Raw genomic sequence first — 16944 nt, 5'->3', positions numbered from 1 at the left:
CTGGTTAAAGATTTCACTGTGCTCCGCTGGATTCACTTTCCCATGTTTGCGCACGGCAGTCTCTATTTCATGAAAGGTGAGGGAAAACGGGAGCTCACACCTATGATGTCGGCACACCTTAAACCTGACCTTTAATGGACACTAATGTCCACGAGTTTAGATTAAGATCACCAAATTTGTTTTACTTGGGACCTGAGACTGATTCAAATGCATGCATTTAGAGGTGAAGGCTAGAGAATAACCCTGTCTCACTGCCAATCTGTACATAATTTCCTGAAGGTGGCAGTGCATGCTGTCTGTTACAGCTGCAGCTCACTGTTCTATGACAATGTGGGCTCCAGTTTATGGGCGAGGTAGGTCTGTATGCTTTATCATGGCTCACGTATTCTCCGACTAGGGACCCTGTCTTAAATTACTGGTATTCATTGCAGGGTCTGTATCTCCTCAATAAACCAATGAAAATACCCACAGTGGTACATTTTTACAGTGCAGACCTGTCACCGCAACGTTTCCTCAGTCCCCGACTTCATCACACTGTCAGCTGGGAAGAGATTTTTCCTTTCCTTCTCGGGAGGAGAGATTTATTCTTTAGCAGAGTGCCACTGGGATTTCATATATGTTCTATAAACTTTCTATAGACTCCAAACAAAATAAGATAACAACAACAACTAATAATATCTACACATTGTCTGTGTATGACAATGAACTTTCAACGACAGCAGTTTAGGCTCCATGATATTGTGCATATCAAAACAAACTAGGTTTTTATATATAAAAAAGATAGATGAAGGTAATTATCACAAGTATAATTAATACTTTAATACAAAGATTGTCCTTGCTTCACTTTAAAAGGTTAATATGTAAATGGTGCTCCAGACAATTATGATTACAGCTCATGTCAAGGTCAACTGCTTCATGGTTAATTAATTCTGCAACCCTGCCTTTATTAGGCCAATGCGGACATCAATGTTTCTGTCATACCAACCATCACTGAATACGATGACTCCCGGAAGGAAATGACAAGCTTGCCATTAGCCATACACTGTAGAAAAAAATCTATTTCTCGAGTGATGTCTATGAGAGATAGAGCAAGGCTTAGCCAAAAATAGATATTTGAGTGTTTGGCTCGTGAGTGGAATGAATTGTATTATCAGATCTCTTACAGTCTTATTTACTATATATAATGTGACATTTCTAGTGGAAAGTAGATCTGGAAATCTGAGGATCAAGTTTTCTCAGGTTGTACAAACAGTTTGTGGCATAGCCTATCCAAGGTGTAGCATCATTGTCACATGTACCCTGGAGTAGGGACATATTTGTTATTATTATTATCAGGTCCATTTATTGATCACACTAGTATAAAAAGCACTAGAGGATATACAGGCATAGAATTCTAGTATGGTGAGAGCATCATGGCAATCTGTTTCTGTGACATTTGTTTTATTTGGCCATTTGAGCAAGCAAGAGACGACTCTAAGACAGTAAGACAGGCAGACAAATGCAATAGTTGGTAAGGAGGAAATTGCATTTCAATCTTTATTAAATTTTTCCTACCTTCACCTAGTAATCTTAACAGCCACATCGAGCCATCTCTTCAGAGCTGGGGTGTGCAGAGACAACTGGTCTCAGCTGGAGGGGGTGTACAGCAGCTCCTCTGCTCAGTGCCCACACATGGGAATCAACTACCATGCTCATATCACATTGTATTATTTGCAAAGTCTGGGAGTGTTATACTTCACATTCATGTCACCATAAAAGCTTTAACAACTTGTGCAAATCCACCATAGGCTATACCAAAGTCCTTCTGTCAAGCAGAAGTCACCATCTATTTACATTGGAACCAGTTACAATAAAAACTGTCCAATTAAAATGGACATGGATCCTTCAAAGTCCAGTTGTGCTTCAGCAATTGACTGAGATTTTTTGAGCTCAATTAGAGTGACCTGAAGCTCAGTCAGGGTCCAACAAGCTCATTTTCACCTTGGTGGGCAACATGAAAGATTATTAACAAACTGAAACCCCTTGGAACAATTGCAAAAAGTGGATTTAATTATATAGCACAGGCATGCTTGCCATACCTGCGCTCACATATGCCTCTCCTTAAGTACTGAAAAAAAAAAAAAAAAAATCACAAATGCCAATGAAAAGTGTCAGCTTTAGACCATATTGCTTAGGGAATAGGATATGGTAAAATATCTAAATACTGATATTGAGTCAAGCCAGGGAGTGAAACTGAAGTGAAATGCATGTCTTTAAATTCATCCTAGACTGACTGCCATTGGTGTGTAATCATGTACAAACCCCCACCCCCCCCCCCCCCCCCAAAAAAAAAAAACACACACACACACACACACACACACATTAGCAATTTGTATGCTGGTGGCAGCCTTGAGATATTTGCCTATGAGTGATTGCGCTGGTTGCTCTGTGTTCCCTGCCTGTAAACTAATTGCAGTCTGTTAACAGCAAAAGACCCTGCAAAGAAGGATCGGCTAGCAGACCACAATGACAGCCCATGCATCCTGCAAAACAGACCGCTTTGTCTGGGTTATAATTACTGGCTTGTTATTCTTTCAAGGAAATCGAATTGAAAATAGAAAAGAAGAACAGCAAAAACAACAATTATTAAAATAGTAATAATGACACATATCCTGGTACATGCTGATATGTTTTGGTTCTGCCAATACAAGAGCTGTAGTCTTATATTTATTTGTATGATGTTTTCATGAGTTCTCTTTCGACTTAAAAGGTGATAACACGGGTGCCATGTACAGTGTTGTGTGACACACTGCAGTTACGGATTCTGTCACCTGCCAGGTCCATATGCTTGAATACATTTACCATAGCAAAAGCATAGCAAAGTGCAATAAACCATACTAAAAGCATGGTAAAGCATGGTAAACTATGGTAAATGCATAGTATAACCATGGTGCAAACTGCAAAAGTACTATGCAAATTTACTATGGTAAAATCCCATAATGGTTTCTGCCTCTTATATGGTAACACTTTATTTTATGTGGCATTAATAATTATTTATTTAATTACAGTCTGATTTAAGTTTAGTTACATGTTAACAAACAAGCCAATGTTATTGTAATTTTGTGCTCACATTCCCTGTTTATTAAGACTTGGTTTTCTGCTTCAACAAATATTTAAGACATAAAAATACTAATGCTGTATCTTGTCATTTTCATATGGTTACATTTCCTATGTATGTATTGTTTATTTATATATAACTGAACGTCAGTGAGTGGGTAACTGCATACCAATGAAATACTTATCTATGGCTTGCTCAATAAAGCATTATCGTTTATTAGGAAACTACGGATCTAGTGAGTAACTCAGGGACTGAATGGTTTGAAAACACAATTATGAATGACTTTTGTAAGGTTATATATTAATGTCTTTCAACAGGGTTAATAAGGCGAAATCATTTTTACGAATGGGCACTGCACATAAACAACTTGCTTTAAATAGCGGAATTGGTTATCTTACAGATGCTGTTTACCCCGCTTTGAGAAACACAGATAGCATTGTAACTCCATTGACAATCTGAATGCTGAGCCTGTGTGTCCTTGAGTGCTACAGAAAGCACCAGAATGATGGCCATTGTGTTTTTATATACCCTGTAATTCTCTCATGTACTGTAGTAGCTGCAATGCCAAGTGGAGTCAATGCACTGACCAATTTTTCACTTCAAAAGACCCCCCCCCCAACACACAACAGATCAATCTATTCCAAAAATAATCTTTGCATAATATTGATGTGCGATTGCTTATTAATGGCATACAGAGAGATATTGGAATGATGTATGGGACTATGTACTCTGCAAATTAGTTACCAAAAACCAAAAACCAGGTTAATCAGGATTATCCCAGTGACATTCGATCTATATCACCACATTTGGAAACTGTTTGTTAGTAGAGTTCGTAAAATTCAAAAAGGATTCATCGGTATCTAAATTTAACTAAATCATGATGTCATCCCTTGCCAGTCGGAGTGCAAAAAAAAGTGGTTCTGAAGGATGGGGGGGGGCGAAAGCATAAAGATCAACCAATAAAGGAGAAGCCATGTTATTCCTACTCTATATGTGCTACTTTTATAAAAAACTAAAAGTAAGTTCTCATCATGGTATCAGTAAATATACTAAACATATCCCTTTAGCAATCTTTGCAACTGGCTGTAAATATTTCACAGCAACTTCAGGCTTTCCACCCAGTTTATAAAAGCTACTGAGATCAGGCTTAAGTATCCCGTTGTGGCCATTAACTTACTAGCAGTGCAATGGTATTCGATTTTTTTTCTTGTCTGGTAGGACAATACCCCTAGGCTGGTCTAATACTAACATTTAAAAATTCAGACATTTAATACAGGATTGGAAGACATTTGAAAGTCTTCCAATCCTGTATTAAAATCAATTGCCTGTGAGAATGTATAACATATTTTTTCAGCTCCATTATTTGTAAAGTTATTTTTGTGTATCAATTATTGAACATTAGTTTTACTGAAGGCTTGGAAAGATACAGTTAGTCATAAAAAATGTAGAGTTAATTTTAGCGTGTTTTTATTCATGTTTCACAGGTATATTCATAGACTGTTACAAGCTAGTTTATCACAGTAATGACCACTGTGATTGTTTGGCAATGCACCATTCAAGAATGTAGGGTAACAATTAGCAGGTTTTTTCTCAAGCAAATTCCCCATTTTGTCAGATTACCTGGAGCCCACAACTGAGCGAAACCCAAAACATTTTACTTTTTCAATGCGCAGTTCGTTAACAACCTTGTTTCATCTTCAGCACTAGTGTTTTAATGCCTATGTACTGTATGTGTTGCATTGTGGTAAGCAGTTTGTATGTTAGGAGGGCTGGGGATGGATTCCCACACCCACAGCATGTACATTTGCATGAGTGCTATGTACTCACCCTCCGCACGTCCTTGCCGAAGGTCTCGCTGTAGCTAGTTCCAAGGATCTCAAACTGCACGTGAGTATTGTAACCGTCATCCTGGAAATCCACCACGCCAGTGAGCCCGCTTATCCGGCCCTGCGCAATTCAGAACACACATTCCAAAAAGCATTAGGAATTGGGGAGAAAATAAAGAAAATATGGAGCACACCGGTTCCGAACATCTATAGACTGTTCTGATGGCACAATGTGAGGTCAGGCCTTGCTGCAAGAGAATTCCAGGGCAGGAGGGAGCCGTAGTAAAACAAACAAACAAACAAACAAAAAAAAACACATTAAATATTCGATCCAAACAAAATATACATTAAAACCACAGTACTGTTTAACAAAACTATACCTGCAGTAACAACGGCAGTTTCTCCGGAGAATAAAACGCATCTTCAAAGTAATTCTAAAGCGGTTAGTTTAGGACATTTCAGGTTGCACTAAATGTAATTTTCCTTTTGTTTTTGTTTTTTAAAGGATCCCCATCCCTAATACTTAGATGCTTAATGCATCTGGGAACTGACAAACACAAATTGACCTAAACATTAAAATTCTCTTTAAATATTTATTTCAGTCCTCAGGTACTGTCTACAGCTCCCTGCACAACACGATATACGATATTCAAGTCACAGCTTTACTACCCCACTGGGAGAACGGTTTAGCACCTAGCAGTCTGGTATGAGGACAGCAGAATTAATGAATTGATAGTTCTGTAGAAGGATTTATAGCATTGTCTTCTCGTTGGGGTGGGGGGGGGGGGGGGGCTGGATGTAAAGAGGAGAATCATACTTTCGAATTTATTGAGGACTTATACATTTGGAAGCATATCTGGTCCTTCCTGACCACATCTTTGTTTCAACTTTTTTGTCATGTTCCCCATTGTTTAATTGAACCTAAAACAGGTAACTTCTTCATGGAATCATTCTGGTGTAAAAATGTCCCCCCCAATGACCTGAGTTTCCCATGCCTTTGATTTTTTTAAAAAATGGCAATCAGTGGACTGCATACATTTCTGTGTAGGACATTCCACTGGGGAGAGGAAAGCTTTATCTCCGAAAAGTGGTCTTGAGGGATAGTGCTAGTGATACTTCGTGGCACCATGTCTAAACTGTATTATATCATTGTCCCTCAGCAAAAATCTAATAATAATAATAAGATGGGATGTGTCCATGTGATAAAAGGTTAAGTACCCCCAGTGTGCCATTTCCACTCAAGTGTGTGGCTCATACAATTTTCAAAGGGCATAAAATTGAACAGAAACATTCTCCTGTCCCTGCATACCTCAAAGCTGATGGAATATCATCCTCGCGCTACAAGTAAATGATGCACACTAGCCATGCGGGCCCCAGAGACAGCTAAATTGACTCCCTCGTCTGGGAGGTTTCACATGCTATCGAACATCAAACATTTGTATCTTTTTTTTTTTCTATTTATTTTGAAACAGAGGTTCACAAAATTTGAGTGACTCCCAAGGCTGCCGATTTACTGTGAACGGAGGAGGTACAAAGAAAACTATTAAACCCTGCAGGCAAATAAATGCCTTCTCCAATCAGCTTCTGACTTGAAAACAAACTGTTGTACTTCAATTCTTGTTAATATGTTCAACGAGTGTCCTAATTATTATTATTATTATTATTATTAGTTTATTAGTATTATTATTATTAGTAATATTATTAGTATTTATTTATTTATTCCAGTTTGAGAGTGTCTATAAAAGTTTGGCAAATCTTTACTTGCAAAACAAGCTTGTATTAATGGTCAAATATAAGATTTTTTTTTTCCCCCACTCAGCTTTCACCCCATTGTGAGTTTATATAGCATGGTGTGGCAGAGCAAAGCTCTGCCCTTTTTAAACTGGCAGGGATGGGGTTAATTTCCCCTACCTGCCTGGGTTTATTATGTTCAGGTGGCTGGGGTTGATTAGTTGATTAAATGATTAACTTAATTAACGATCAATCAGCGCCCAGCCACCTGACATAAAAGGAGGCCTCTGCTTCTCATTTAGCAGGAGGGAGCTGAGGAAGCAGGTTGGTGTTTGTGGTGTTTGTGGTGTTTGTGGTGTTTGTGGTGTTTGTGGTGTTTGTGGTGTTTGTGGTGTTTGTGGTGTTTGTGGTGTTTGTGGTGTTTGTGGTGTTTGTGGTGTTTGTGGTGTTTGTGGTGTTTGTGGTGTTTGTGGTGTTTGTGGTGTTTGTGGTGTTTGATTTTTGTGTATTTATAATAGAATAATTTTTTTGAACTACAGAATGTTTCTGGGCCTCTATCCACTTGCCAGCCTGCCACATGGTTATAAAGAATCCTAATGGAAGGTCACACTTTTAACATACTGGCAGTTAATTCATAGGAATCTTGATGGATTCACTAATTTCTATCATTTGAATGCATATAGAATGCATTATCTGTATAGAACATTCTTTTGGAATTGATACAGAATCTTCAGTGTTAATGAATGAGGTGAGTGTTTACAGGGTTGCCCCACCAACAGTAATTCATCAGCCGTTCAATTGGTGATCTCGCATATTTGGAAGTAGTGCCGAAATTATTTTTGCAATCGGGCTCCTCAATCATGGACTCCTCTCTGACCCGAAGATGCTTCTCTGTCTCATTGCATTTCAGAAAAGACTAATGGACTGTCTGGTGAATGTGACAACTTGTAATTCTAATTAATAATCTCCTGGTGTTTGGTTTTGAATAGAAAGAGGATTCATTTAACTTTGCTGGCTGGTCCCTTGGACACCCTTGAAAATAGAAGTTGCAAGGATCACAATCAAAAGTATGTATGCCATATGCCTGAGTTTAATGTGATATGTGAAAGTCACTCAAACACAATGTAATCTTTCAATAATGTATTAACAAATTATAATAAGAGTAATACATGTTTATTTGTTTTATAGCACTATAATTACAAATATAATAATGTTAAAAAGCAAGGAAAACAATTTCCATGGTTTTCTCTGATTTATTGCATAAATTAAGTTTGTGTCATTTTGTATGGCAACATAGTCCATAACCAAGTGATTACTGTTTTTTGGGATATCTAGGGTGATCTAGATTGTTTACTTGACTGCTAAGATTCAGCAAAGAGGTTCACCTTCTGTATGGTCTCCAGCATGGACCAACCTCCATTCCAGGGCTTGGTGGATTTGCGTATACAGTTCAGACTGGCCATGCTGTGCCACTTCCTGTCCTCCAGCTTCCTGTGAAACGCGTTGGCCAGCATCAGCACGCTGTCGTACAGGTACAGATTGGACACCTACACCAGACACACATGTTCAGAGAGTCAGAGCAGATGTTAACTCGCAACACAGCAACATCCACAGCTTTGCTGATAGACAGCATCAAATTCCACTATTGTAAATCTGCACACGTTTTACAGTCTAAACTGGTTAGATTTACCATTGCTTACCATACATGTCTTTTTATTGAGCTCCAGTGCTTTACTACACCAGTACTGTAAATTAAGGTATATTGAAATAAATAAATGGCACTCGTAATATACCTTCTGTTTAATGAAGCAGAAACAAACAAGTAGTGGATAAATAATTGAACAAGGTTATGCAAAAAACAAAATCTAAAGCATACCGGAATTTTGTGTTCAGGTCGATAGTCGTATTCGGTCAGAATAACACTTTTCTAAAGATTTGTTTTAATTGGGCATGGACTGTGTAGAGATCAGTGCAAACATACTTGATACAGTTCATGACTGTGTTGAAATTGAGGGGCTTACAGTAAAAGCTTACACTGAAAATCACTGACAACATTATTTAAGACCTTATAGCAGTGGAATTTAATAATACATGTGTCAAAACAACATTGTGATTCAGATTTTCTCAAAAGATGTACTTGGATTTTGAACACAAAAATAAGGGCTGCCGTTACCAGCAGCTGCTAATTAACCTCCCCTCTTCCTCTTGTCCTGAAGTGTGACTACCTAAACCCAGGATAGAGGGGTCAGTCTTGAGTGACTCCCTTGCATTCATTTTCCAGACTGTGAAAGCTGATACAAGCTTTGCTGTCAACTGCTACAGGGGCACTCTGTCAGCGGCCAGCAGTAAGAATACAAAGTTGCTTTTTTTTAGTTCCTTCATGTGAAGGCTTATAATGTTGGCAGTAAAACAAAGAGAAGTTGGCTGTGCAGATGTCCAGTCCACAACTGACAAGCTATCTATTTTAAGGCTAGTGAGCAGCCATGCTGTACCTTACTGTTTTTCCTTTAACTGTAAGAATATGCTATTTTAATATTATTTGGGAAGACTAGAACATCATGAATACTGTATATTCAACTTTGACTGAAATTATGGCATCTGCTCTTCTGACATGTACTCTGTTATCCCTTCACTTGGAAACAAGATATTCAACCTCGTTGGGTCTACCAAAAAAACTGAAAAGCTGGGTTTAAACACACAATTTAGTGAGTCAAAGCACATAATTTAAAGAAACACAAATTGCCACCTAATTAACCTTATTACTGGTTGTGATTTGACATTTTATATTTGAGCCTGGACCTAAGTGGCAGTTTATCAATATATTTGTTTTTAGTAACACACATGGTAAAACTGAACATTTCAAGTTTGGGATGGCCTTTGTTCTCCATGACAATATCAAACCTAACCCTAACACTACACACTGACTCTACAGCATCTGAAGAACAACAGCAACGACACCTTGGAGCATATTAAACACATAGCTACTGTTATAAAACATGCACAAACAGTAGCAAGGGCCACAACAAAAAAGCAAAAACGTACACAAGCCTAAATAGTTGCAGTGAATAAGACTACAATGCAAATAGAAATAAACCCGCACTACAACATTAAAATATACTAACGCTGAACCTAGCCTTCCCTTCCCCTCTCTCTCCCTTCTTTGTAAGATCAGTTTTTGTTCTCTAGGGCCCACCTGCAGAGACTGCAGGTACCCCTCTTGGGGGTCGCAGAGCAGGGAGGAGATGCGGTGGTTGTTCCTCATGCAGCGGATGTTGCTGTCCTTCCACATGGGGAAGATCTGTCGAATAACGGTCATGCGTCCCAGAGCACTGTGCACAAGCTCCAGGATCTCTGCATCGCTGATCTCCTGCAGTGGACACGACACTCAAAACTTAACAAGAGAAACACAATCACTGTGTGGAGAAATCCTGGCTGGATAAGTCAAGTGTGGCTATGGATACTCTTGACTATATATGATTAGTCCATCTTTTTATAGTAGACCCTGCAAAAATCAAACAAACTCACCTTGTTTGCACACAGCACATTTCACATGAGGGATTGGTCACGTGCGGTGGCTGTATCATTTATATTCACTGCCAGCAGGGGTGAAAACATTGGTGTGCCGTTTTACCTGAGTATCCTGTTTTAAGCAACCTTCCCGTGCGTATATGTCAAATATACGGACGACTCACGGAGCTGTAACTCCAACCCCTGTGAAGTCAGTTTATTCAACATATAAGGACGTCTTGAAGGGCCTTATTGCATTATAATCCAGGTCAAACATTGGATTTGAATAAAAAGAAAAAAAAGCATAAATCATGTTTAGGGTAATAAATTATTATTATTTTTTTTTTAATAAATATCCTTACGCCAATAAAGTAGTCCCCTTTATTACTCTGAACTACACACTAAGTTAGGCTGAGTAAATAAATTGTATTGGGACATGCAAAAGAAAGCACATCTTTATTTTTGATATTGTGGACATTGCCATTGAAAAGATACACCAGGGGGCGTTGCTGAGACGGCACAGAGTTATTTTTTTCTCTGTCACTAACACTGCAGACACACTGAGCAGAACAGGCAGGAGGAATAAAAATAAATACAGCGAGGTCGCGGATTTCAGTCATTATTCAAGGTATGTGTCTGAGAGGGGTGGATAATGTGCAGAAGTGTCTACTTGTCTTGTTTACAAACCGCTAAAAATACATTATTTCTAAGTGACAAAGTCAGGGTGACTGAGTATAAGATTCAGATAATTGCTACCTTCCAGTTCATTTAAATGTTCTTCATCCAAATCAGCATGTCTATTTACTACTTTGGGATTTTTTGCAGGTAATTAGTCACACAGTTTCATAGTTACAGGTACATCTGTAACTGTAAAAGCATGATGGCTATTGTTTAAATTCTGTGAGGCAGCACAGTAATTTAGAATATGCGACAAGGCTCCAACTGTCTGTATCCATTCAATATACGGACAGCTGGACCAATCACGTTGCTTGTTTCACGTTCCATTGCCAGCCATGGAATGAATGAATATATATATATATATATATATATATATATATATATATATATATATATTAAAGTAAGGTCCCGACCGGCATGGAACGTGAAATATATATAGCCCCTGCATCTGCTACAATAGATTACCTGAAACACAAGACAATACTGACCCTGTGCCCCCAGACTTCTGCAGTTAGAATCCCAGCACTAATGTAAGGCTGTATGACACTCTGTCTTAACAACTGTGTCACAGTCTGACCTGCCTGAGCCATGGGGTACAAAAGAAAACACAACTGTTGTTCCCTTCACAATGTGAACAGAAGTATTTGTAAGGCTACAGTGAACAACCCAATTATCCCACTTGTGATTCTCTGTCTGTCCTCAAAGATTACAGGACATCAACCTCTTCTGTACTCGGGTAAAAAAAAGTCGGCAAAAAGGCTTTTTTATGAGCAAATTTAATTTTGAGTGAATGTACTCATGCTTATCATTTCAATCCTGTCTGTGCCATTCTCATAACTTCTGTGTTTCACAAAACTGATAAACTATTACAAATTAAATACACTTCATTTGGTCACATGGATAGTATGTGAGTATCCTCTTTGTGTGTGAATACTGCAGTATTTAGCTGTAGTAACATTAAAGTAAAGTAGCATTAAAGTAAAATACTACCACATTGAAAAGTAACCGTGTAGAAATGCTACTATTTTTAAAGGTTGTCTATATAAGTGTAATTATATGTCCATGTGTTTGAAAGTATGTTTGTACACCTATACATTGCCATGAAACCTACAAGGACCCCTACTGGTCAAATTAAGACTGTCATCTGTGAACGCCAGAAAAATCTGATCCTGGCTAATATCTCAGTCAAGTGCAAAAACAGGATGTCGCTGTTGTCCACTTTCATTTTAAACACACATACTTATTTATTTTGTTGTTTTCTTAAGGCTGTTAGGAAAGAGATACATACTGTATGAGTATGGCCATGCAATGCAGTCTGGCTAAATAAACTGATAGTGACTCGCTGCCAACTCGGTCATAAAAAGCAGATAACCTTGATGTCTGCAGAAATTTTAATAGGGAAAGAAAAGCAAAAGGGCAAACCATCTGAAATCTGTGCTCTATGAAATTGGTATCTCACGGCCTGCAGCCTGTGGTGCCCTAATTAGAATGTTCATCCTTCTGCATTGCTGGTGCTACGCTTTTGCACACAGATCCTTCTCGGGTCTAAATCTGTAGCTCAGGTTACCTACAGTGGGTTTAAATCTCATCATTAGAGCGCCATGATCTTCAATGTATGATCCCTCAGCTGCAGGAGTTAGGAAGCTAGAGGATGGAGGAGGCGAGGGAGTGGAGGAGGGGGGCACTAGCCTGTAATGCCTAGCACCTCCAGTGGTGTCGCTGGAGTTTCCTCTACAAGAACCAGAGAGGGACAGCCCACATGTTTGGAAAAAATACAATTTTATTAGACAAACAGGTGGCTGTTTTTTAATTCTGCAGAGGAAAACCCATTCACCGCAGAGCAATAAAACAAACAGGTGTAACAGACCGGAATGACCTCAACGGGCGGTTAGTAACTGAGACATGCAAGTAGCTGATGCCTGCCCATTGTATTGCATTAGCTACTTGTTAGCCTAATATCAATAGTTCTCTCTCAGACAGCATTTAAAACAGCAGAGTGCATCACGCTCACGCAGGAACATGGCTTCCTTCAAATCAATGGGATCCATTCGGAAATGTTAAAACCTGTTTGTCCCATTCCACACTGGTATCCCGTGCTGTGCAGTAGATACGGGAAGGTTTTAATTTGTTTTTGTTGGTTAGTGCCACAGAGAAGGACAAATAAAGCATGTGTAATGGTGTAAATCTGCTCCTTCCCTCAACCAAGGATTCAATTTTAAAAAGTAGCAAAAAAGATAACAGCAATTACCTTATTACATAAAACTTAACAAATGATCAAAAGCACCAATATGTGAGTTTTACTACTTCTTTAAAGATGCATAAAGGTCACAGATACATAATTCCCATTGGATTGCAGTTGTTTATTGCTAGTTTTATATCCTTGTAATTGATTTGTTTCTCTCAGAAAAAGTTGCATGTGGAATTCATCACCTTGGAGACTGAGTGCTGGTGTGCAAGCGTGTGTTTGTGGTCTTCAGGCTTACCTGTTTATCAGCCATTTGCCATGTTTAGGGTGACCAGATTTCCAAAGCTCAGAATCAGGACGATTAAAAATACTTTATAAAACTATACTTTTTATATTTTTTTATTGGAATAATCTGCAGTGTTTTTTATCACTGTTACTGTTTGCACATTAAGCTAAAAAAAACAAAACAACAACTTCTGACTGTTGCACAACCACTGCACCTTCCCTTTCCAATCCATGGCCACGTTTAACTATGTGTTATCACCACGTATTTTGCAATTTTTACCCTTAATTTCTATCATTTTGCATACTTTTAACTGGCCATGACAAAATATTATTCTGGAATCATTAACTTATGCAGTGTTATCTGGGGCATTATTGAGGGAAGATTTTGGGAGACTGGGACAGCTGATTGGGAAAAGGGGACAGTCCCGGTCAAACGAGACACCTGATCACCCTAATTATACTTGATCAATATTTTTACTGTGCTGTACCATGTTTAAGGATGCTTTACCATACATAACAGTACCTATGACTGACCATGCTAGTCTATGCTCTACCATGTTTCTACTAAAGCAATTGCATCCTGATTAAAGGACAAATAACTTAATACAAAAAGAAACAGATTACGATACAGACAAAGCTCATGTGACGATACAACAAAACATGTGAGGTCTAAAGTAACCTGAACATGTCTAATCCTGTATAAGCTATTGAGGTCCATGATTCTAATAATAATTAAACTGCTGTCAAGCTACCATTGTCTGCTTAAATGTATTGTCCCTTTTTATTTTTGTGTGAGCATTACATATAAATGTATTACTATGTTATTTAATAAAGGTAACATACGCACATTTACAATTCCAGTAGTTGAGTTAATAAAGTTAACCAATATATACAGTGATATAAAAACACATCCACATCCGTATCATTGAAGTGTATCCTTGACTTAATAAGAGAAGGAGATACATTATATGATATCACAGCTTGTATTCAGAAGTAGATACAAATTTGACATTGACTGACATGAAGAATTTCAATTTCCGGCATGTGAACAATCTTTTCCAGGAGAAGACAAAGTGCTGAGAATTCTAAAGCAGAAAGGTTGTAACTTCAGCAAATCTATTACGGAGCTTAAACCAGGAAGCAGTCTGGACACCTTTGCAGAGAAGAAAAAAAGCACACAGCTAGGTCACAAAATAAATGTCTGCTGGAAAAAAAGCCTCCCTTACCTCATTTACGAAAACCCAGTGGCTGTCCTTAGAAGCTAGATTTGTCTCGACTGCCTGTGAACAAGAGAAAAAGGAATTGTGAGTCGTGAGAGCTACAATACAGGGAAAGGCCATTTGACCTAACAAGGTTTATCCTCTTTGGTTAAGCCTCATCGCTACCTTCCTCTGGTACAGTTGGCCACGGTAAATTTGCACAGAAATTTTGCAGTAGCAGTCTTTTTAACGTGTGTTTGTTGTTTTACACAGTATTTACTCTGCTTTACTATACTCCATACCAATTAATATAGATAAATAGATAAAGCCAACTTATACCAAACATTATTATTAGGCTTGCTACTTTTCGATATTAATCTGTAAAGCTTGTTAAACATTGAATTTCCCCAAAATATGACTGAAATAAATCTATATACGATAAACACCAGTAAAATCACTCGCTATTTTTTATTTTCTTACCAAAAAAAATCATTTAGAAATCCTGTCTAGTTTGTGTAGTTTTTATACTAAGTGTCTGTCCCATCTCCATTCCTCTCTGAATGGCTGGGGGTCGCTGTCAGTCATCTCAGTGGACCGTTAGTACTGTAGTTTCACCCTGTTCTCACAGATCTCATTGACTGAAGCAGTACTAGAATGCTCTCATTTGCCAGCTACAGTGCCTGTCATTCAAAGCGCCTACTTTGAAATTAGTGAGCTAAGGTGTATGTAAGCTTTTGCTTTAGGTATACGGTGACAGTTACTAGTTTGATTTGAAAATGGGGCGCAAAAGAAAACACTTAATGACATCTCCGCGGCAGGACAAAGCGGGCCCATCTGCCTTGCCTTCCGTGACTCTACGTCTAGCTGTGCTGAAACAGAAGAGGGGAAGCTCAAACTCAGACGAATAATAAGTGCAAGCTAGTCTAATGTTTTGTTCTGTGCATGTGTACTCGTTATGAATGCTATAAAAGTATGTGTAATGCTATAAAGGTATATGTAATACACTTTTATATGTTGCATTTACTACGGTTTATTTGAGACAATTTTTTAATGTATAGCTCAGCAGTGACCAAACATTATTTCAATTAGAAACACTCTACAATATCCACACAAGACACAATCTCCATACAGTATACACACCATGCTTTCTTGTGAGTACAAAATCAATCAGAACCCAACCATGGTGCACGTCTGTATAAGCAAGCGATACAATTGTTTGGGAATAACTCAGACTGCATCTAGTATTGTCACAGCATGGTGCCTACAACTACTCAAAAACTACTGTTCAAAACATTTGAAAACAGCTTACGGGGCTGTGCTGACCTTCCCTTACAAAAGTTTACCATGGTGTTTTTGTACAGTCTTCTTCTCGTGTCTTTACACCACGTTTGACCATTTTCTACACGTGCTTGTTGTTCTTTGCAAGGTCATTGATCGTGCATGGTAAGTTTGCAGTTTTACCATGCTTTTCCCATGGTTTTACAGTGCAGTGCTATGTATTTACCATAGTTTACCCTGGTTTGCCATGTTTATTAATATGCTTTACCATACCTTGCTATTCTTTACAATGCTTCCCCATGCTGTCACTGTGCTTTAGTCTTCTGTATTGTGGGACAGTGGTAGTATAATGGCAGATACTGTACAGTCTTTGGTAAAATGTGACCAATCGGGTTACATTTTAATGTTTTGTAATTCCAAGGGTATTCTAATGTGTCAGACCGCTGTGCAATATATATGTTGCCTGGGTTTCTCCAGGGTAAAACTATTTGTTTTTCTCATTGTTTTTTCTCATTTCAAATAGTCACATGCAGCTGAGGCCCGACTTAGAAGGAAGGAAAGAGGAAATCACACTGAGTAAAACTGAAAGTCACTCAGAAAAAGCTACGAGAGGAAATGATAAAAAAACTCAATAGTGAAGCTGGAGAACTCAGAACAATTGCAAACATATGAATCTATCATCATCATCACCACCATCACAATCATATAGTTTGCTTCTACTGCAGCCAGAGTAATAGCTTATTACATCTGATGCATTTGTCTCTACATGTAAAGAAACCAATTTATCCAAGATAAAAACACGATAGTCCCTATTCACACAACTCTTACGCGTCTGATACGCATGAGACTGTTCTAAACCGTGGTTAAAAAAAAAAAAAAGAGGCAGTCATTGAAAATAATAATGTAACACTTACTAATTTTCTAACAAAATCCAGCATGAAATTTGTTTAATCCTGTACAAGGCAGGTTAAAACTATCACATATTGAAAACCTGAACCAGTAAACAAAACTATAAAGCTGCTTTTTTCAAAAAGATGAATGTCAGGTATGACAGTGTGGTACCATGTGTGATAAAATAGTGTATGTTCACTGCTGGATATAATATGATTTATTAAATTAAATGTCACATTACACGTTGGCATTTAAACATTTTTTTAA

At 38.1% G+C, this 16944-nt stretch overlaps 1 protein-coding gene across 3 annotated transcripts in view; it reads right to left on the bottom strand.

Moving 5' to 3' along the window:
• Positions 1–16944, bottom strand: part of grid1b (glutamate receptor, ionotropic, delta 1b) — a 243479-nt gene that overhangs the window by 29014 nt on the left and 197521 nt on the right. For all 3 annotated transcript variants that reach the window (XM_041269542.1, XM_041269541.1, XM_041269543.1), the window contains 4 exons: positions 14536–14589; positions 9848–10021; positions 8040–8201; positions 4925–5044 (listed from right to left, as the gene is read on the bottom strand). In XM_041269542.1, coding sequence (XP_041125476.1) covers positions 4925–5044; positions 8040–8201; positions 9848–10021; positions 14536–14589 — 510 coding nt within the window. The remainder of the gene's footprint in view (positions 1–4924; positions 5045–8039; positions 8202–9847; positions 10022–14535; positions 14590–16944) is intronic.

Source organism: Polyodon spathula, chromosome 13, assembly GCF_017654505.1.
Source record: "Polyodon spathula isolate WHYD16114869_AA chromosome 13, ASM1765450v1, whole genome shotgun sequence".
In the NCBI taxonomy this organism is placed as follows: Eukaryota; Metazoa; Chordata; class Actinopteri; order Acipenseriformes; family Polyodontidae; genus Polyodon; species Polyodon spathula.
This window is presented reverse-complemented; position numbering and strand designations above follow the sequence as displayed.